At 48.0% G+C, this 23,963-nt stretch overlaps 1 protein-coding gene across 2 annotated transcripts in view; it reads left to right on the plus strand.

Annotated features, from left to right (window-relative positions):
- The window catches only part of LOC147703642 (crk-like protein), a 136,882-nt gene that overhangs the window by 38,300 nt on the left and 74,619 nt on the right, over positions 1-23,963 (plus strand). Inside the window, exon 2 of one of the 2 annotated variants that reach the window (XM_086931980.1) lies at positions 22,533-22,598. In XM_086931980.1, the coding sequence (XP_086788106.1) occupies positions 22,533-22,598 (66 nt within the window). The remainder of the gene's footprint in view (positions 1-22,532; positions 22,599-23,963) is intronic. The other variant, XM_086931981.1, reaches the window with a different exon arrangement.

The following is a 23,963-nucleotide window of genomic DNA, read 5'->3' on the forward strand; positions in this document are numbered from 1 at the left end:
ACGATTACTTGGGATATGTCTGGGTCTTCTCTACTTAATCCCTTCTCAAAAGCACCCAAAGGTATGTCGTCTCTTTGACAACAATTAACCTTATGTCTGTCCCCCCCCAGGATCGATAGATAGGTATTGATGCTCTTCCAAGGGATGTGGAAGATTAGGTATGCAGTAACCAGAATCACCCTCTTCGAATCCATCCAATTTGGTACCATTATTACTCATAAAATTGTTTTGACTTATCTTGTTTTGGATACCAGATATTCCCCCCTTTTTTGCTGCAGTCAATCTACTGACTCTAGGCAACTAAACCTATTAGAATTATGGACCCCTCCCCAACTGTTGATATTCAAAGACCTATAGCCCCCCTGCCCAGTCCCACCCCTCGCATGGTTGGTAACCCTAGTCCAACTCCATCCATTATCTGGTTGTGCATCTGATGTATAGAAGTAAGATAGTGGTCTAGCCACTATAACATTCCCATCATTTAAAGGGGCCCCCGAGCAGATGTGATCCACCGTTTGTGGGTCATTAAAATTTACAACCACACAATCCCCCTGCATTCCCACCCAAGGGACCCTCCGTACCATTAAGATGTTACTCATTATATTTGGAGGTAGTGGGTGATTGATGTTTAACCAATGGGATACCTTATTTTTCAGTGCCCAGAAGGGTTCCGTAATTGATGGAGCTAATTCCGGAACCCCTGTCAAAACCACCACATAAGGGCAAACTTCCGGAGGTAGATTAAGACATCTACGCTTTGGTACCCTCTCTATCGGGACTTTATCAGAATTTGGAATGGGGGTATTGGAACCAACGGGTTTTTGTTTGTTATGATCGTTGGTAGCCGGGGGTTTAGCACATAGTTTATTACCTTCAGTATTTGGAGGGTTTGGAGTTGGAATCTTAGGAGTTGCTTTTTTTGGCGCTGCTGAGCGTTTGTTCGATGCCTGCAGTATACTTGCCAATGGAACTGCAGGGGCAAACTTTCTCGCATGGTCACTATTCAGAGATCTTATGCCCTTCTGTAGTTCATGAAGCTGATTTTCTATACATTGAAGCCTTGCTTCCAGGGGGGTAAGGAAAATTTTAAGTAGCTTCTTCAAGGTGTCTATTAGCGGGTCCACCGTTTCGTCTCTAGTGCCTGTACTATCAGCTATAATGCTATCCACAACGGTGTCATCTAGGAATCTTAGGACAGGGGTTTCATGTGGTATATCTTCCTGTCCTAGCGCTTGCCCGTGGCTTTCCTTCTCCACCTCTTTACTGCTAGTGTCATTTGAATTCCCCGCTTTTGCTAGTCTCGTTTTTTTAGTTCCTTGTGCATTGTTGTTTGCTCGCTTACGTTTAGGAATTGCACCCTCCCGTCTCCCTCGCAGTTGGCTGCTGCTATTCCCATCTTGCGTGTCTACTGGTATAATTTCCGGAATGATTTCCGGAGAAATCAAAGACAGGGAGTCAGAAAGGGTCAGTTCTTGGAGATCTGGTTGAACACTAGAGATATCATGCACCACAACTTGCGTCTGAACAAAATTGCATCTACTTTCAATATTATCAGGTGTACGTGTGGACGCAATGTGTCCCATAGATGACCTTTTAGCTAATGCTAAGTCTTGGGACACTCTGCGTTCCATTAATACAATTCCTTGGTCTATCAAAGAATTAGTACGTATAATGAAGTTGTCCAAGGTTCCTATCAACTGCGGCCCACCTAGTGCAGTTTTACTTCTAGTCTCACGTGTAGACATCTCCCTTACTTCTTTTATGCAATCACCAACCTTTACAATATATACATACAGTTTAAGGGCGATGAAAGAGGAGGGGCCTGTCCCGGTCTTTTTCGGTCTTTAACGGGCTTAAACGGGCCCGCCCTTGGCCCGGGCTTAGCCCGGCGCTCCCGCGGCGCGGGGTGTTATGGCGGTTATATCTCGCCTGAGGCTGTGGGCGTGTCGATGGTCCGGCCCAGGTGTGCTTGCCCAGAGGGAGTCCTGGGACTTGCAGTCCCCCACAGGTAGGCGGTCAAAGTTCAGAAAGCGCCACTCTCGGTCAGGGCGCTGTGCAGCTAGTAATCCACCAAGTGAGTCCTCAGGAGGGGAAAAAAAAAGGAACGCCGTGAAAATATTATGCTCCTCAGAATTCAAGATTCATGTGCACGCCACAGTCAGCTCTGCGCAGCGGTACTTACCTTCTATATTATGTTCCTTCGATATTTAAACATCGATAATATTGTATATCGATATTTACATTTTGATATTTTGTCTGCATACCATACCTTGTGTGGTGCCCCTTTCATTTGGTCATTGAAGAGGTTATAATCTGGTAAACAAAGCTGCTTTACACTCCTTCAAGACTTAGCCTGAAGCCTGATCTCCATAGCTACCACTAGGATAGCTTTAAATAAAGGTTGTCTTAAACCTATCATCATTAAGGGTGTTTGGACTGGTGCAAGGGGCCCACTATAACTAGTGGACAGCATATGCCAGGCCAACTTCTCACACCCGAGCCCTCCAACTTACTTGCTCAGCTGTTGGTTCCTCCTGGAAGACTTTAGCCTGCAGCTAAAAATGAAAACCGGCAATACCCATTGCAAACAACAGGGCACACTACACCAAAACATCACTCTGCACCCAGCCGCCACTGCGCCGCTGCGGGTGCACATTGGTTGCTAACTTGGAATCTTCTTTGTCCTGAGCCTAACACCTGGAGATTTGCTCCCACAACCTTGTGGCCTGCTCTTGACCAGCCACCAACCAGAGGCCCCCTATCTCCGTTGTATAACATTGGGCCTCAGCACACTGCACCCGGCTACCCTAGTGCCGCTGAGGGTGTTTCAAGGGAGCATCCTTTTTTTTTTTTTTAAACCTTTATTTGGAGACAAGTAGGTACAAGGGAAGTGTACATTCAAAACATACAGTCACATTCGGCCATTACAGTGGTGCGTCAGTGCCCAAAAAACATACAAAACAGAACTACATATGGAACCACGAGGAAGTACAGGGCAAGACATCAGTCAATACAAGGAGCATCTGCGAAATGTGCAGGAGACATTAAAATACAATGGGCCAGCATGGACAGGCGAGCCAATAAGACAATGCAATATGAATACAGTACAGTAGCGGAGATCACGTAAGCCAGAGTGGACACAAGTATGAGGAGTACTGGATAAAGGGGTGCCGCGCAGGGGTACAATCCGAATTCCCGATAAAAATACCTGTCCGAAGGGAGACTCCCACCCCTCAATAGCTCGCAGGAACAGGAGACAGTCAGCCCCCCCCCCCGATATCGGAAGAGCAGCAGGTGTCATGTAAAATCCCCAGCCCATCCCGTTGTCATCAGCCTATCCCCTCACGGTCCTCAAGTTCAGAATCAGAGTCCCGCGCATCTCTGGTCAGGAGGTACACCTGGAGCGGACTCCAAAAGTCCTTTGGTCTACATCGAACAGGCATCAATTCAGAATAGATATTATACTGATCCTGACAGTAAATGAGGTCAGTCACCCAGTCCTGAAAGCGCGGCACCCTACCACGACCCCAACAGCAAGCAACCCTACGCTTAGCCAACAACAGGGCCACGTCGACAAATCTACGGTGGGAGGCAGGCACGTTCTTAGTGAAGCCAAGTATCATCACCAAGGGGTCAAACGCCACCCCATTCTCCGCCATAACCTGCAGGGCCTCATGAACCTGAGCCCAATATTCCAAAACCCCCGTACAACCCCAAGCCAAATGCAAGAAGTCAGCGCCTTCCGCCCGACACCTAGCACACCTGTCATCCTCCGCCAAATGAAACCGCAGTTTCCTCGCCGGGGTATAGTAGTACCTCTGAACAAACTTGTAATGGATAATTTTAAGGCGACAACTAGAAGAGACATTGGCCGTGAGCCCGCAACAATATTTCCACTGCTCGTCTGTAATAGGAGCACCCAATTCGGCAACCCACTGCTCGCGCACCCGATTGGTCGGGACCGATCGCTGTCGGCGAATAGCCCCGTATAACTTCGACACCAGGTGTCGCCCATCTGAAACCAGCAGCACATGGAGGGGGAGGGTTACCCCAGGCTCCGAAGGATAATCCGGTAGTAGAGCACGCATGCCCTGCCGCAGGCGGACAAAGTAGAACAGGTCTAGAGGGGAGCAAGCAGCCGACCCGAAGAAATGAGCCTGCGTACGAAAGGCACCTTCGTGAAACAAGTCGCCCCACGTAAGAACACCTAGCCGCCTACACATTCGCTGAAACCCCGTCTCCAACAACAGCGACAGGTCCGGATGATAAGACAGAGGCAAGGCCGGCGAGTAAAGAAAGGAAACGTCTAGCAAATGAGCCGTCCGCTTCCAAGCATCCACCGTGCATGTCACCGTCGTGCGGGGCGTTTCCACATCTGCCACCTTGCCCAAGACCATCCCCTCCAGTGGGAGCGGGTGGGCGACCCAATGCTCAGCAGCAATCTGGGGCATGAATGGCGTGGGGCGCATCCAATGATAGGCATAGTGCGCCTGAGCGCTGAGATAATAGAGTTCAAAATCAGGGACGTCGAAACCGCCATCAGCATAAGGCAACGTAAGGGTAGTCCAGGCCACCCGTGGCTGCTTGCCCCCCCAGAACAATCGCAGAAGCTCAGAACGAAGTCTACGAAAGAAATAAGCACCAGGATGATATGGGAGGTTTTGAAAGAGATAAAGAAAGCGGGGCAGAACCACCATCTTGATAAGAGACGCCCTGCCGGCCATGGAGAGGGGTAAAGACATCCACCTGGTGACATCATCCGCCAGTTTAGTAATGGCCACACCATAGTTGAGCCGAACCGCGTCTCCACTATCTAAGGATACAACAATACCAAGATAGCGCAACTCCGAGTCACACCACTCCAGAGGGTAGTCAAGGGGAAACCTGGCCACCGCAGATGTGAGGGGGAAAAATTGAGATTTCCGCCAGTTGATATGAACCCCGGATACGCCACCAAAAGCGACCAGCTCCCGCAGGAGCGAATTAAGGTTGTTCTCAGGGTCCTTGACATAGAGTGTGACATCATCAGCATATAAGGAAATGCCGACCTGCCGCTGAAGACAATTAAAGGCGCTCTGCTGATGAAACTGACGTATCCTACAGGCTAACGGCTCAATAGCGATAGCAAACAAGAGGGGTGAGAGGGGGCAACCCTGTCGGGTCCCTCTCGTGAGAGGGAACGAGGGGGACAGCACCCCATTCACTACTACCCTCGCCATCGGATCCGTATATAGAAGCTTAACCCAAGAAATGAAAATCCTGGGGAAACCCATCCGACAAAGAACATCAATAAGGTAGCCCCACTCGACAGAATCAAACGCCTTAGTGGCATCAAGAAAGACAGCGGCAACCGGGACAGCAGGATCGATGGTCGACACAAGCGAGAACAAAGTGCGAAGATTGTGAGAGGTGGCACGACCGGGCACAAACCCCGACTGATCAGGCAACACGATAACGGGCATGAGTTCGGCTAATCTCACCGCCAAGACCTTCGCGAGAATTTTAACATCGCAGTTGAGCAATGAAAGGGGCCTGTAGGAGCCCACATCCAGTGGATCCTTACCCGGCTTGAGCAGCGACGTGATGGCGACCTCCCGCATGGAGCCCGGAAGGCGTCCCTCCTCCAGAGACTCCTCAAACACCTCACGGAGCACAGGGGCCATAATGTCAATATAACACTTATAAAATTCAGCAGGAAGGCCATCCAGCCCGGCGGCCTTCCCATTAGAAAGAGACATGATGGCATTCCTGACCTCCTCCTCCTCCAGGGGCCTGCCTAAGAACTCTCGATGGCCATCCGATAGCCAACAGAGTGCCAACTCGTCGAGGAAGCCACCGTAACGAGTTTCACCCGTCTGCTGTGTCGTGTAAAGGTGTGCATAATGATCAATAAAAATGCGCTGAATCTCTGATGTATCACGACAGCGAGCGCCATCCGGAGACACTAATTCCAACACATCCGACCCATGCCTAGGATGTCTAGTAAGGGCAGCGAGGACCTTACCGGGCCGCTCCCCTTCGCAGTACCGCCTCGCCGTCCAGTATTTCCCCCTGTGCTTAGCCTCACGAGCAGCCTCCTCCTCGTACTCGGAGAGCTTAGTGCGGAACTGTGCCAGAAGAGCGGGGTCCGAAGTCACCTGGATTCTGCGCTCCAAGTCCCGCAAGTCAGCCTCCAACCTCTCGAGGGTCCGAACAATCAGACGGAGTACTCCACAACTTTTAGAAATAGTGACACCCCGGATTGTAACCTTGAATGCCTCCCAAATGACCTCAATGCTCTCCACAGAGCCCTTGTTTCTAGGGAAGAACGCCTCCACCTCCGCACCGAGTTCCTCCTTGAACACCGGGTCAAGCAAAGCAGTCGGAAACAGACGCCAAGGCGGGCGCGGTCTGTGTAAACCGGGGACGGACAAATCAACCTTCACCGGACAGTGATCAGAATACGTCCTAGCCAAATGTGAGGCCCCTCTTAGGCCAGCCATCAACCCTCTAGAGAGAAATACATAATCCAGTCTCGCCCATGACCGAGCATGTGTGGTGTAATGGGTGCCCTCCCTAGCGGAGGGGTGGGTGAACCTCCAGCTGTCGACCATCCCAGCCTCCTCCACTATCCCCCACAGCACATCCCTTGCCTGTACATTGTACTGAGGGCTACCCTCCGATCTGTCCACCTGGGCCTGAAATGCAAGATTAAAATCACCCCCCCACACAATGTGAGTAGCATCCACAGCAAGAACATGACCCCACAGAGTGACAAAAAAGATTGGCGTATCAACATTGGGAGCATAGCAATTAACAAACAGTACAGTGGTCTGCCCAAGCCGTCCCCACAACAGCACGTAGCGCCCCTCAGGGTCCCCCATAGATCCAAGTTCCTGGAATGCAAGCGACTTCTTAACAAGGGTAACCACCCCACGAGCATAAGAACAGTATGAAGCAAACCCCCTGGCCGCAGCCCACCTTCCGCCGAAAGTGGGGGAGGGAGCGGGGCGCAGATGCGTCTCCTGGAGAAAAGCAACTTGAATAGCATGCCTGTCCAAATACTGTATCACACTGCGACACTTCCTGGCATCATTAAGGCCCCGTACATTCCAGGACAAAATCGAGATCTGATCCACAACAGCAGTTGACATCACGTAAAGTAAGGGCCCCTCAGGACCCTATAACCACATACAGGGCATCCAACTACCAGCAACAGCCATTGATAGGTCCGCGCCTCAGGGCCCGGGCAAACCTCCACATACGCTCCATACATCTCCCAGTCATCTCCAAAACAACCAAACAGGAACATAACAACACCCCCCCAACCGACCCATCCACGCAGCAAGCCCTCGGGACAGCCTACGCGCCGCACGCCGCCAAGCCATTCCACACGGCCCACACCACGCACACATGCTACGCTCGCAGAGTGCGCCCCGGCACGTGGCAGCCCAAAATGGCGGCCGGCGCACTCGGGCCCAAAATGGACGGGAGCACGGATCCCAGAACCCGTCCCGCAAGATAGGACAGTGGAACAGCCCGGGTAGCGGGCACCCCGACATGTCCGTGCACTCAAACAACAATAGCAGCTACCAAGGCGAATCAAAAGTCTCGGGCAAACAGACATGGACAGCTTCAACCCCCCCCCATCCACCCACCTGACACCACCCCAACTATCAGGCCACATACACCCCTCCCCCCCATCCCTCAACACACATCCAGTCAACCAACAGAGGACTAGAATCCAAACAAAAGGTAAACATGGGGCACACCCTCCGGGGAACCTTCCAGAGGTGCACGACGCCACACCCTCACGCCCCGCCAGTGTCCGCGCCAACGAGTATCAGGCGGCCCCAGGCGCAGCGCGAGGGGGTGGGTGCCCAGAGCGCGACATCCCATAACACCATCCCGCGGTGCCATCCCAACCCCACAGAAACAGCAAAACACACTCACTCATCATGATACAGACATAACCCACGCATCAGCAAAAACAAAAAAAAAATATCAAGTACGGGCAATGGCAAAGCCACAAATACTGAGAAGGAAGCCAGCAGGGCCCGATACAAAAAGTTACATATCCACAACACTACAAAAACCGGGCAGAAGATAGACAAAGGCCAAAGTCACCAGAATCAGGCGACCTCCTCCTCAGCAGCCGAATGTTCACCCTCCGGATCTCGATCGTCACCACGATCCGCAGCAGCGCGCTCGCGCTGGAGGCGCTTCGCAAAGTCCTCAGCATGCTGTGGGTTGGTGAAAAAATGTTGTTTAGCCTGGTGCGTCACTCGAAGTTTAGCCGGATAAAGCAAAGCGTAGTCCACTTGAAGGTCTCGAAGCTTCCTTTTCACCCCCAAGAACTTCCGACGCTGGTCCTGTACCATCGGTGTGAAGTCGGGGTACATGGTGAAAGACACCCCTTCGAAGGAGAGAGTCCTGTTAGTGCGGGCAGCCTGAAGAGCAGCGTCTCGGTCACGATAATTCAAGAGGCGCGCAATGATGGGACGCGGCGCAGCCCCAGAGGCCGGACGAGGTCCCAACGTCCGATGCGCTCTCTCGACGATGAACTGGGTCGAGAAAACTTCCGCCCCGATGGCGCCCACCAGTAGCCTCTCCACATAAGTCTCCATTTTGCCCACATTCGTGGACTCCGGTGCACCTACAATGCGTACGTTGTTGCGCCTACTTCGCGCCTCCAACTCCTCATTCTTGGCGGCAATGACACGCAAAATATTGTCCATTCTCGCCAGCTGGGTGGTATGGGTGGTCGCCGTGTCATCGTGGTCCGAAATGCGCTGTTCCGCCGCCGTCAAGCGCTCCTCATGTACGTCCAATTTCTGAACGACCGCATCCATGCGTGACGATATCTTGTCCACTTTGTCCACGATAGTGGCGAACCCCTGCCTCATCTCCTGCATCATTTGGGCGAAGTCCGGTGGAGGTGGGTGCGGGACACTCTCAGCGACATTCGGGGGGGGGGACCGCGAAGTTCCAGCTTCCTGGAGCGAACGCGCCCCACGCCTGGCCCCTCCAGAGTCAAAGGACAGTTTGGACTGTTTAGTGTCCGGCTTCCCCATGGCGGTGGTACAGAAGGGGAACGAGGCAAGAGGAAGTCAGGATACAGGAAGGGCACGGGACCCGGCCAAGCAAAAAGCAGCTCGAATCGTGGGGGCACGAGCAGGCCAGCACGCCCCGCCACTCCCACCGATGAGCAAAGGCCGTCGCCGTTCCCAGCCCAAGGCGGCAAACCCCAGAAACCAAGTATTAAATCCGGGGCGCTTCCGTAGGCGATGGTATCTGGACAGGCAGATGGGACAGCCAAGAAAAGTCCGCCAACAAGGGAGAGCCCAGCGTCTCGCCCGGCCAGCGATCGGGCCTGGCGAAGATGGGCGGAGCTAGGCCTACACCCCACGTGCAGAGCCCCGGACTGGCATGAGCGGCGACACCGGGCAAGATGGCATCAGACTTCCAGAGCGCGAGTCGGAGAAACTTGGGACCCTCATAACTTCGGCCAGCAACCTCCGAATGGCACAGGAGTCGTACCGTGGGTGGACAGCCGATATCCCAACCGAACCGTGGGGTCAGTTCAGGGCGCAGCGATGGTAGTCAGGATACCTAGGCGGATAATAGCTCCGGGCAGCGGGAGCCTCACGACAGTGCGGCCATTCCGCAGTGCGCCCTCTAGCGCCCCCTCAAGGGAGCATCCTTGACCTTGGGGGAATCCTGGTTCTAACCCTAGAATACCTACTTCCACAACAAAGTACTTACCTGTTACCAATAACTTCATTTCTTTCCATAGGAATACATTGCCTTTTTCCTTGAAAATTGTTCTAAGTGTGGATTTGGTTTGTATAGAACAGTGAAAAAAACTGCAAATGTACTAAAATTGATTTACTTACCTTTGTCTAGGAAATGTCTCAGTGTGATATCTAGGCATATCACACTGATTAGCAAAAGTAATCTGAAAAGTAACTGAATAGTAATTTCAAAACATTGACTTACCTGTTATTCAATCAACTGCATTTGAACCTGCATTCAATTGTAAAATATTGCTTAATTTGTTTGCAAAAGTATTATTGCACTTACCTGCATCAGGCTTGGCTTGGTTCTAGAAATAACGTAATAATATTTGTATACAAATCAAATTGGTCTGAGTTCAGTTTTTGAGTGTGTGACATGATTTGCTGATTGAGTGTGTACAACAAATGCTTAACACTACCCTCTGATAAAGCCTTACTGCTCGCCCACACTACCACAGAGAGTAAGGTGCTATCTACTATTACCTCTGCCTACCTTAAACCGCGTGATTTAATATTCTGCAGTTGGAGCCAAAAAACATGAGTGTTACTTGAGCCCTGGCACCAGGGCACCTCTTCTAGAATGCCCTTCAGTTCCAGTAAGCAGCATTCATGAATACATAATATCGACTGAAGTGTGCCAGAGCACGGCCTCGTATTTTCTGCATAGATTACAATTATATGCAGCTACGAGTGATACCATACATGCCAACATTTCAACTTCGAGAAGAGGGTGAAATTTGCGTGGCCGGAAAGACCTGAATAATGTGCAACACGAAATGGGTCTAGTGTAACACAAAATGGATCACAGGCAGTGGTGGCTGGTGACATTTGAGAAGCAAGAAGGTTAATAAATCAATTGTGAAAGTGCAGTTATTACATTAATAAAGGGATGTCATAAAACAAGATGTAGATAGAAATGTTTTTGAAGCTAGGCTCTTCCAGTTCCACGCACTTCTGAGCAATATACACGCAGTGTGCTTGCAGGACCTAGTGTCAGAAACATTTCTATTGTTATGTTTTTGAAGCTAGGCCCAGTGCTGGCACTCAGTGTGTATGCTTCTCAGATGTGCAGCACGCGTGGCAGGGCCTGTAGCTTTAGAGTTTTACAAAGTGTTCAAACAACAACAGAGTTTTTACCGAATGTTCTTTTTTCTTACCTTGGCTAAGGTGTGATGGAATGCTCTGCTGATTTCTGGAATGACAGAATTCAAAAGGTGCCCTGCACGAGCAAAAGCAGGAAGCGATGAGTATGTGTGCAAAACAAGCAAGCATTAAAAGACGTTTTGTTTGTTAAAACAGATAATGCCTTTAAGCTAACTTGTGTTCCCTGTCTCTTCCCTAACCTGGTCTGTCCTGTTTGTTCAGGAATCCACTTCAGGCGGGAATCTAAGTAGACACGCCATGCCCATCGCAGGGGCTTGAAACACCCAGCCCTACCAAGTACCACGCATCAGGCGTTAGACTAACGCACTTTAATGTGGTAGTCCGCATCACCGCATTAAAATTCATTAGTCACCCATTTTTAGCGCCCTGACCACCTTCGCAATTAATCCTGGGTGAAACAGGTAGTAACTGCGGTCGCACTGCAATACAGCAGCGCTGGGTTCAAGGTCTTAATGAATTAGGGTTCGTATGCGGTATGCAGGGCGGCTCTGGGAGAGGAGCATGTTTGTCTGAACTGAGCAGGGCACTGGAATCGGCTCCTAAAGCTGCTTTTCCTGCTGCCTTTAAAATGCTCCGTTTCATTCAGCACCATGGTCTCGCGAGGTTGCTTCTAGCCTCCCACTGCCTGACACTGTGGGGCCGATTCCGATCCTGGAAAAAAAACGTCCGTACGATTTTCATCCCGAGCCATCGCCGTACGATTCGTACCCGTCCGTTCGATTCGCGTAGTACGATCCGTATTTCGTCAATCCATCTGAATTGTCGCGATCCGTACGTATTGCAAGGCTGAAACAGAAACCGTACGACTCGTACACATGCCGTACGACCCGACGAGTACGATCCGGACCGGGGTATGAGGACGCGATTCGTACGGTCCACGTCAGGTAAGGGCGATTCGTACGGAAAAGCACACAATCACTTACACACCGTACGGTGCGTACACTGTACTCCTGCAATCATGGGGTGTACGCACCGTACCCCGTGATCGCAGTGTGTACGCACCGTACACCCAGCGAACATGGGGTACAGTGCATACACCCCAAGATCGCGGGGTAAGGTGCGTACACCCCATGATCGCAGGGGTATGCACCGTACCCCTGCGATCATGGGGTGTACGCACCGTACCCGAGGGGGCCGTTCCGTACCTGTTTCAGGGCGAACTCTGCTTTTACGGCTGTTTTCAGTTCTCGTAGAAAAAGGGTCGTACGGTGCGTACCCAACACAAATTGTACTTGCCGGGTTGGAAAAAGCAGCTGTGAACCGTACAGATGTCGGGTACAGCGGGTTCCAAGGAAGATTTGTGCGGAGATTCGAGCCGTACGGTCTTTGTATGATTCGTACGAAGTCCTGCTCCTGGTACGAATCGTACTTCGTTGTACGTACGGGGGACGTTGCAGGGTATGATTCGTACCGGCGCTCCGAACGGCTATTCGGAGCGGGGTTTTCCCGAATCGAAATCGACCCCTATATGTTCAGACCACCCACGCCGCACTGCACAGCCACCCTGTGGTACTGTCAGCCACTGCTGTGCTAATCTGTGTGTTATGCTGTTAGAGTTTGCAGGAATTGCTGTTAGCATGAACTAAAAGCCATTTTGTTCTTGGCAGCCATTTAGTTAGCTATGTGCTTGCCAAGTGCTTTCTTCCTCTTCCAGAACCTTGCACATGCTCAGAAAGACCTGTAGCTGCCAGAATGCACCTGCTCCTAGTATAGAACTGTCAGGCTATTCTTACTGATGTAATCAGTTTAGTCTCCCCTCCCACTTTGTTGAGAAAGCACATTTTGTATACCCATATTAGTCAAATAGTATTCTTGTATCTGCCAGGACCTCCCCTTGATTCTATGCTGACTATATAACAAATGCATATATAAGGCCCCTGTTCTCTGTACTCCTTAGACTGTCTCTTACAGTGGCCTGAGGGTACTGTATGACGCAGTTTCCCTCATGTGAGTTATTAAATATGTTCCTTTGATAATACAGCTTCCGTGCCAATCTCTTCTTTGTTGGTTTTAAGGACCAGGTGTATCAGTGAACCCCTAAGAAGATTTTCTTTCTTCTAAAATGCGTAGATTGTGCTACAAGGTCCGTCACTGTGACTCGTACAGGGGCGGTGCAGTGTTTCATGGGGTTAGATGTGGGCCTTCCTTGGTGCAGTCACAGGACTGCTAGTGCTGCTACCGGATATGGCGTTAAATAAAGCGGGGTTTGATAACAGCCCATCTGATTGTTTATTCTGCCTGTTGTACAGTTCTATTCAGTGACTTGTCTATGCGCTAAAATGCCCCCAGCGGCAGAGTGAGGTGAGAGAGCTTGGCACCGACCATGGACTCCGAGGCCTTCTCCGCTTCCACTCACTCTAGGTGAGTAGTTGATGGGGACCAGTACAGTCAGGTTGGAGACAGAAGAAATACTCTGAGATCACATACACTGGGGGTCTAAGAGTGTCAGCGCATAGGAGGTGCAGTAACGTGAGTCAGAGTCCGACAGTGAAAGCTTTGCCCCAAAACATTGGCAACAATACGAAATGCTGCAGATAGGCTTTCTGCTCACCACGCAGCACACCGGATCCTATGCACATAAAGCGTATGCCTGCATTTACACCCTGAGGTAAGCTGCTCCTGCTTACGGCCACCTAAAAATATGCATTTTGTTTTAGGACCAGGTGAATGCACATTTTAAAAAGGGTAGCAGTTTTTTTTATTACCTAAAAAACATTTTCGAATCAAATATAACTATCAAGTTCTGCATGCTCATTGTTTGTACATAGAAGGAGTACAGATCTTCTTCCACCTCAAGCGCACAGCTTTACTCAACTGCTGCCACGTACAAATTGCATACAATTAAGCAATGAAACAAACCTGTTTGGTGCAGGTGGGTCCCACAGTGCCCTTCCATTTCTGGTGCTTTAATGCAGTTTTAAGATCTTAGAATTTCTCGTTGCGCAAATGGGTGTAATTCCTGATATTTACAAGTTCTCTTTCTCTACATTGCTTGATTTTGCTTGATAGAAAGTGTCACTCATAGTCGTTGAATGTCACAGAGATTATAAAAATGTCACACATAAGGAATCTGCAACCATGGCAGCTATGAACACCCCAGCTTTCTTCGCCTACATAATCCAGACCACACAAATCATTGTAGCAAAAAAGGACACTTTATTCAAGACAGATAAATTCCCATCAAATAATCCCTTTTATTATTACAATGCAAATTTGGCAAATAAAACCGAAACCTTTTGTCATCTAAATTTGCAAATATATAACATCGCACCAGGACCATCAATATAATTTTCTTGTGTCACAATACTGAATTAAACTTCCAAACCTTTTTTCCTTAAATTCTTCCACTCACTTTGTTCTCACTAAACTCCCCCTCCCCCCCACGAAGGACTGGACAAGCCCGCTCTAGACTTATCCTCCCCCGATTTACATCCCTAAGCCTCAGCTAGGGAATATTATGTCTTGAAGTGGCAAAATAAAATTCTTATATTATTCCTTTTTTTTATATCTTTTTTTTTGGGGGGGTGGGTGGGATCCAAAGAAAACGTGCCCTGCTGCCTCAGCCTCGCTCGCGCTCCTAATCTCCCTGCCTACTCACCGGTAAACTCACTAGCGCGCGCCCCTGCCTGCCGCTCCCTCCGCAAATCACTGTGCGGCCCGTTCCACATGTGCGAATAACCCCAGGGGGAAACAGCTCGCGCCGCTCCCCCTGAGGGCCCATCGCCCACATAATCCAGACCACATAAATCATTGTAGCAAATAAGGCCACTTTATTCAAACAGATAAATTCCCATCAAATAATCCCTTATATTATTACAATGCAAATTTGGCAAATAAAACCGAAACCTTTTGTCATCTTAATTTTTTGACTTTTTAAAAAAATATATAACATTGCACCAGAACCATCAATATAATTTTCTTGTGTCACAATACTGAATTAAACCTCCAAACCTTTTTTCCTTAAATTCTTCCCCTCAATTTGTTCTCACTAAACTCCCCCTCCACCCCACGAAGGACTGGACAAGCCTGCTCTAGACTTATCCTCCCCCGATTTACGCCACCCAGGAAAACCAAAGAGTTTTCCTGGACCCCCCCACCTCCTTGAAAATATGTGATTTATAACTTGGACTTGCACCATAAATTACCATTTAACTCATGAGCCAACATGTCTCGTATTCCCATTAAGTAATAGGCTTGACCTAGATGCGGTAAATGGACTCCATCTTACCTAAAAAGGTGACCTTCTTTGCTGGTGATATTATCATGAGCAATACATTTAATCCTCATCGCTGAAAAAAATATTCTCATAGCTCTATTTAGCTTTCTTCTGGCTTTTTCCATTGCTATGTGGCACCTTGCCTTCCTCCAAGCTGTCTATAAACAAATTCAGTCCAAATCAGGCGAGTACCCGGCCAATTGTTTTTGAAAACCGCCAAGTCCAATTGCATTTTCTTGATGAGCGTCAAACCAGATAGTTCAACCAAATCATTCTCTCCTAAATGAAGCACCATATAATCAGGACAACCTCTAACATGAAACAAACCTGTAAGTGTAGAAAGTAGGTCATCCCATTTCATGCCTCCTTTACCCTTCCATACCAACTCATGTCCAGCGCTCGGTATACTGAGTGCTCATCCATATATTTGTTTCTCAGCAAAAAGGGCCGCCCATTTAATAACAGAATGACCCACCATCCACCTTTGCTTTTTTAAGTTTGAAGCTGCGCCCCGAACATCACCTAAATAGAAAGGCAAGAGTTAACATGTGGCAAAAAATGTACATAAACATAATTATTTTCGCACGTAACTTTTACAACAACTTGATTTCCACCGACCAATACGGTGCAAAACTTCCAAACCCAGCCCCAATCTTGATGCTTCGTAGCTGCCCCGATTCTAAACGAATGTGTGGCGAAATCTTGTCGGTCTTGACCAACTAGCATTAATGCTCTTCGCAGAACAGCTAATAAATGAGCACTCGTTAATTTGATACCTTCCATGTGAATGGAAATAGGGCCTTGCTTAAATTTACCTGAAGAAGAAAACTGTACCCATTCTTGAACTGGAAAGCATTGCGGTATGCCGCTGCCATTTAGAAAAACCCATATGCCCCTGCCCAACTGATCAGTTTTTGATTTTCTAAGCCAAATACCCAATTTATTCCCCACTACTGAAACCTCATCACTGCACAAACCCCTTTCACCACCCAAACCTAATACTTCTGATACCCTGAATTCTCCAAAACACATCCAAATCATTCCAAGGTGAAAACGTTCAATTTCCCAAACATTATAACAGCAGAAGCTGCACCAGAATTTGTTGCAATAATTCAAACGTAATAGGAGCATGGAGCTACTTGGGCCTAACTTTTTCCCTGCTCAGACCTTTCAGCATTTTCTTTACTAATATGTTGTCAACTGGATCGAAAAACCATAACAATTGGCCATAAAATGACACTCCTGACAATTTTCCCGCAATAGTGGTGTGGGATAAACCTTTATTTATTAACATAAGAACGAATTCAAAAAGAAATTCATACCAGTTCGCCCTGGTAACTGTCTCATGAAAACAATTCTTATAACTCAAAAATTCTTCCCATGCTTGCAGATAACTTCCCCTAGTCGAAGGTGCTATGGAATGTTCGACTAGCTGGACGATCCTCAATCCCCTAGGTCCCAAATGTTTTGTGTTACCATCGTTTTGCTGAAATCCGCCCCTGGCGCCAATGCAAGAAACTTCTGCCAATGAGAACGAGAAAGTGCGTCAGCAATAGAATTGTTGAACCCTGGGACATGCTTAGCCTTGAAAACCATATTAAACTTAAGACTCAGAAGCATGAAGATTCTAAGCAATTGCAATACCTTCAAATCCGCCTTTTCGTTGTTCACCAGGTTCACAACTGCCATGTTATCAACATGGAACAGGACAGATCTGTTCTGAAATTCTTGTCCCCATACCAACAAGGCAGCAATCAATGAGAACAACACCAAAAACGCAAGACTTCTCCCTTGCGTCATCCAATGCACGGGCCAACTTTCTGCGCACCATCTCCCTTCCCAAAACAAACCAAAACCACTGCATCCTCCTGCATCTGAATAAATCTGGATCTGCCAAACAAAATCATCATCCACAAAATGCAAAGGTACTCCATTGAACCTGTCAAGAAAGCACAACCAAACTCTCAAATCCTCTTTAATGGTCCTGCAAAGTCGAATTATATGATGTGGAAGAGAAGCTCCTGATAATGCCATGCCCAAACGCCTACAAAAGGTCCTTCCTGCTCTAACTACCCAGGCGAAATGTAAGTATCCTAAAAGCCGCTGCACTTGCCTCAACTCCATCTTCTTTTTGTCAAGCACCAACAGTAAAAAGGATCTAATTTCCTGCAGCTTACTAGCTGGGAGACGCGCTTTCATTTCCAGTGTGTCAATCTCTATGCCTAAGAAAGTCAAAATCGTACCAGGCCCTTCTGTCTTATCTGGAGCCAAAGGAACCCCTAAAAATGTGGTCAATTCCTGAAATTTATTAAGGGCTGCAATGCAATGACCTGACTGAGCCTGTCCCATAAATAAGAAATCATCCAAGTAATGACAGCTAGCTCCTTTGTCACACACTTGTGAAAATATCCATTGAATAAAAGTACTAAATGTTTCAAACAAAGCACACGATGCCGCACAGCCCATTGGTAGAACTTTATCAACGTAATAGTGGCCTTGGAAGAACATCCCTAGCAATTCAAAATCCGAAGGGTGTATGGGCAATAATCTGAAAGCTGATTGGATATCACATTTGGCCAGCTCCGCCCCCATACCCATTTTTGTCACCATTTTAATAGCCTCATCCGCCGTGGTGTACGAAACTGAAGTATCCGTTGTTGAAATAAAATCATTGACAGAGTGGCCTTCTGGCCAGGACAGATGCTATAACATCCTATACTCCCCTGCAACCTTCTTAGGAATCACTCCCAGCGGTGACACCATTACATTTTCTAGGGGACACTGTTGAAAAGGTCCAGCTATCCTGCCCGCCTTCAGTTCAGCATCCAACTTGCGCTGCACCACCTCCGGCAACTCTTTTGCAGAGCGCAAATTATCAGCCCACCTACGCTGACGTGGACCTTGATATCCCAGTTTAAAGCCATGTTTAAACCCCCAGAATATTCTAGCTGCTGCCTCAGTGTCTGGGTAACGTTCTAGCCAAGGCCCTAGATTTGTCAAATTAAGTGGTGTATGTGCCTTTTGGGAAAGTGTGGAAAGGAGCGCCTCTCCCCCTATAAACACCGCTGCTCTGTTCACTAAATCCTCACGTACCAAATCCCCCATTTGGGGATAAACACTGCGTGAGAGGATGTCGCCCTCCACATTGGGAGCATTCATGCTTGAAACAACGTATTTGCCTACTGCACAGTCCTCTATTGAAATTCCAGCAGGCACCTGTCCCTGAACTTTGCCCCCGTCCCCAACTACCCGCCCCTGTTTGGGCAGGACACCACAGAAAGGGCCGGTAAGTAATCGGCAGCCCACTTGCAGTATGTGTTGTTGCAGGTGGGTGGGACGTGGACATCCATTGTAGCCAAAGCTCTGAGTCTAAATCCCCCCATGGCTTCTCTGTACAGAAACTAATCCTTGCTCTAAATTCTTCATCGTAGTTTAACCACGAATATTCCCCCAAAATGCATTTGTGCTTTTCTGACTATATCCATGTACTTAAAGAGGGCTACTGACCTCTCGGGATATTTTTCACAATAAATACTCGCATATATCAGAAAAGCAGGACTCCAATTTTCTATAATAAGAGGTACCCTAGGACGCCGAGCTAACTCCCATTCCTCCTCTTTCCAACCTTCTTTAGCCTGGATATCCCTGTGTAATAACTTGAACACATCCACAAACTCATGATTTCATATTTTCTGCTTGGTTTTTTCAGCTAAATGCGTTCCTAGCGGCATTGCTAAACCCATGTAAGGAAGTCTTCTCTTAATGTTAATAGACACATTTCTTTTGGACCCTTTCTCTTTGGACAACACATCAGATAAACTGGATTGCCTATTCTCTAGTCCTTAAACTACCTCTGTGCTAATCGTTGCTAACGCTGCAGCTGGTACTAATTGGTCAGACAACAAACGTTTCTTATCACCAATACTTACCACTTTCCTTGACCCAGACTGTAATCTCCCAGAGCCCCCCTTTCCTGCTAATCCTCCCAAACTGCCCACAAATGGGGCTTACCATAAGGTAACTGCTCTGCTCTCTTCTGAAACTTCGTCTGAGACATCCGCTCTTGATAATCTCTTGGCGTTTGTGTTTGACCAGATGAGTCCGCACTTGACCTCTGAAAAGATATAACAGACTTTTTCGTTGCCCCCCCTTTTCAACCCTTTTTTGATAAACCATACCTGGTGGCTTTTCAGAAAGCATTATGTTATCAAAACTTTCATTTCCCCCAAATACATCCTATATTCATCACCATCATCCTCAAAACCACTCTGTAATGCTGCACTTGTACTAGGGCATGTCCCATCCCCAACCCCGCCATCAAAGGTTTTCCAAGTGGAAACAGCCCTCCGCTCTTGAGGTCTGATCAACCGCAAAAAATCTGCTCTAGATCCGTCATAATGAAAATAAGGATGGTCCACTTCTTCAACTGGGACAGCGGAATGACAAGCTTTACCTGATGTTACCTTAGGTTTAACGCTCAAAATATTGTCAGAAAGGCCGCAAGAACCCCGTTGAGAAATTGAACTTGGCTTGTGAGCTCTCCAATCTGCGACATCATCCACCGCTTGGCCCGCGTGCTCCACCCAAACCCACTGTCCCTCCAAGTCATTTGGCTGGGAGTAACTTGTTTCATACTGAAAACCAGGTGGCGGGCGGGCGAGTGTAAATAAATATTCTCTGTCCCATCTTTTAACTGCAATGCCTATAGCAACCTTTCGCCCATTTTCTTCCAACAATGCCTCTTCCGCTCCGTCATCATCACTTCCACGCCCAAGTCAATCTCCACATCTTTTGGAGCATTAACCACCTGCTCTCTAAAAGCCTGTGACGTAACTCGAGGCTTCCCATGCCCTGCCAATGGCCTCTCATGGTCCCCTGGTCTTCCGTTACCCCCAGACAAGCCTCTGTCTTGCGACAAAATGCTCAGAGCCTTTGAAATGTTAATGCCTTGTGTATCGTGCGCCTCAAACTCTTCCCCCTCCTCACTGTCACTTGAATAAGAAACCAAAGAAGCGTTTTGCCTCCACACCAGCACATTCTGCCTCCTGACACTCAAAACATTGTGTTTAACTGGATGATCCACTGCCTTCTGGCTGTATGTTTCTGGAGACAATGCTGGTATTACTACACTCCCCACCCCGCATTGGCTGTCAATCCTTTTCCCCGTAACCTTCTCCCTCCCTTTTTTCTTGGAGACAGCGGCCTTCACCTCATGCTTAGCCCCGGCCTGCATTACATTGCTCAGGACACAAGCCTCATTTAAGATGACAAGGGCATCCCCCGGACTCACCACCTCCTTTGGTGGAAGGGAACCCCCCCTGCGAGAGGCCACATCCCTCACAGCAGCCCCAGTGGCAGAGACACTCGCAGCACAGCTGCTACAGGATCGCGCCCTCCGAGCTCCTCTCTTCAGCGGTGCCAGCAGGCATGCCTCCACCGCTCTCTGCACCCCTTTTGCAGCTTTACGCTGTGGTGGCCTTGCAGGGGGGAGCATCTCCTGGAGTGCCTCAGGCGTCAACATGTCCTCTCTACCCGCCTTTTGTATAGTACGCAGAGCCTCCATAAGCTCTGCGCTCATATCCATGCTGTATTTCACCCAATTGTCCAAAACCTTTAAAGTCCAGAGGTAATTCTCCAAATAGGGGAAAAAACGCCACCACAGGAGACCAAATCCAAAGAAAACGCGCCCTGCCGTCTCAGCCTCACTCGCGCTCCTAATCTCCCTGCCTGCGCACCGGTAAACTCGCTAGCGCGCGACCCTGCCTGCCACTCCCTCCGCCAATCACTGTGCAGCCCATTCCAAATGCGTGAAAACCCCAGGGGGAGACAGCTCGCGCCGCTCCCCCTGAGGGCCCAATGTCAACTGTCTCCATGCAGAAGCTTCCACTTTGAGAGCAGCAGGGGAGCTCTCGTTTTGCGTTATCTTTATTGAAGTGAAAGCCGGTTTGTGTGCAGGAGCTGGAAACAATAGAGATAAGGAGTGGGTCTTTTCCTTTTCAGACAGCAGCAGGCTGTGTATTCGCCTGTAAAAGATCAGAGCGGATCTTTCAATGGCGATAAAGGGCCCACTGCTGTCTGCAAAGGAAAATACTCACCCCTTATCTCTATAGTTTCCAGCTCCTGCACTCAACCGGCTTTCACTTCAATAAAAATAATGCAAAACAAGGGTTTCCCTGCTGCTCTCACAGACTAGTGGAATCTTCCGCATGGAGACGCACAGTGCAGTCAGCCGCTCTTTCTAGTGTTGCTGCAGGTTCAGGTTGTCACTTCCTTGCATGAAAGAAGAGACGCACATTATTCATTACGTGCTGGCTTCGGGTTTCTAGATGCATGAATCGGGAGTCGGGAGACTAGCCTTCAAATCGGTAGTCTCCCGCCTGAATCTGGAGGGTCGGTGTGTCTGGAGTGATACTACACAAATGTTAATGTGTCTCTGTATATACATGAATTATTTATACATAAAACCACTTGTAGCGTTCAGCCGCAAGATCCAAGAAAGTTTGTGGGGCAAAGCAATAGAAGGATCAGTAAATAACACCCACAGATGTTTATTACATCGCACAAGATGTTTCTCAAAATTATGTAGAAGTATGGCAATTCCGTGGCTGCTGTCGAGCCTTCTGAAGGCAGAAAACAGAAATGCATTGCATGGATTTTGAAGCTAGTATGTTGCTGCGGGCAGATACTGTGAACTTGGGTCTGGGAAGATTTTGTCTGAATTAAGGGGCTGTGTGTCCCCCGTCTATACCCCCGTTCACTGCGGGCGCAGCTAAGGAGAGGAGAAAACATTTTCCCTAATGTAGGTGCCAGATTTGCTAGTCATGTGTTGGGGAGTGAGAAGAGTGGAAGATGGGAGTGTAGGCTTAGAGTGAACGCGCTGGGAGAAGGGAAAGAGAAAGTGGTTCTGAGCAGACACCGGCCGGCCATCACATGCTAGACCAGTGTGATGGACAAATTAAATATTCTCCTAGTGAAATCGCCACGAGGGAGCTAAGGAAACAAAGGAGGAGCATTTAAACAAATGCACCAATAACATGCAGGCATTTTTAAATGCCAGGGATGACAACCAATGGCAATCAGTGGGTTTGCCAAACCCCACTGTTGAGATACAACAGGTCGAAGCTCAGTCTAAAAATAGGATTCAGCAAGAGGGAAGCTTACAACTAGAACTGAATTTCCTGCTTCACGGCAAAGCCAGAGGGGAAAAAAGACACAAAAAGAATAAGTGTAATTTTTTATTTCATTAAAATATAGATTGTTTATGAATCAATGTCTTTACAATGATATTTACATATAAAAAATGATGAGATTGGACTCTTTTAATTGTAGGCCTAAGGCATGTGAATTTACCTCTCTTAATATTGGATTCTTACCAGCAGTGTACACAGCAGCACTCGGACGAAGAATCTATACCAGAGGTGGACACCAAAGAAGCAGAAAAGGTAAGCATAACAAGTATTTACAGCACTTAGAAATGTGACAATTGTGGTATGAAATGCTATAAAACAAGTTATTTCTATTGTTAGTATTTTTCTTAATATTATTATTACATTTATTGTTCTTCTAGGGAGCATTATTATAACTGTTCTTCCTTTTCCAGCATAATGATAATATTTAATATCAATATTTATATTATTAATACTATTATTGGAGGTGTGGAGCCAGCCGCTGAGGACGACAGCAGTGCCTTTCTAGGCACCAGCTGGCTGCCCTCTGAAGTGTCAATAGCACCAGCCGTGGCTGCGACACACTGGCCCCAAACCCTGATGGCACAGCATACCCTTGATATGGGATGGATCAGTACAGAAAACACTTTGTCAGGGGTGCAGTGGGGGTGGCATGTGACCTGGTAGCAAAGGACAGAAACGGACAAGTACTTGCAGAGCATATGGGCCTCAAAGTGTGGCCTCAAATTGTGGCAATATGAATGCCGTGGCTGGGGACTCCTATGGCATGTGACCTTGTAGCAAAGAACAGAAACTGACAAGTGCGTGCAGAGCATATGGGCCTCAAAGTGTGGCCTCAAATTGTGGCAATATGGATGCCATGGCTGATACTCTTACCTTTGGCTTTCCCCAGTCTTGGGCAGTGGTGGCGGCTCATCGCCATGGTATTAAAAAGAGTTTTATGCAGACAAGACCTGATCGTAGCTATAGAAAGAAGGTTTCTGCTCCGACACTGATGGAAATATTTTTTAAAAAGGTGATAAAAAATGTCCAGCTATTGCGTCTAGAATTTTCAATTCTATTAACAGCTCGGAGGCGAGGATAAGATTTTCTTTCTTTGCTGTTTTATTAAATAGTTTCTCAGAGCAGTCAATCAAACTAAACTTTAACATAATCTATGCTTCCCTTAATTCTTTGTTATGGCATCACCATCTTAACACCAATCAGCATGTCCCCCATGCCATAAAATACCTCAACACCATTTTGAACCCTCTTTCTTTGCCTCATCAGCCTCAATGTAGTAACCAAACCATTTGTCTCAACTGGACTCACCAGTCTAAACTGAACAAGTTAACATACTCTCCAGAAGCGATGCCCATAAACCGGAACTGTTCGCAGGTCTATCCAGCGGAAGGTAAGCACAAGATGCGGTTAGCCCATCTGCTCTCTTTCATTCCTGCTTCTGGTCATTATCTAGAAGTAAACAAAGGAATATGTGTAAACTCCATACAACTAAATTAAATTGATTGCAATACTCAATGACATGCAGAATCAGGGTGGATTTAATCTTTTCATAAAAACAATAATAATCAATTACAAAGCGGTCATAGGAGTTCAGGGGTGCACTCAGTTCTCGGTGCT

Source organism: Lissotriton vulgaris, chromosome 7 (genome assembly GCF_964263255.1).
Source record: "Lissotriton vulgaris chromosome 7, aLisVul1.2, whole genome shotgun sequence".
Classification (NCBI taxonomy): domain Eukaryota; kingdom Metazoa; phylum Chordata; class Amphibia; order Caudata; family Salamandridae; genus Lissotriton; species Lissotriton vulgaris.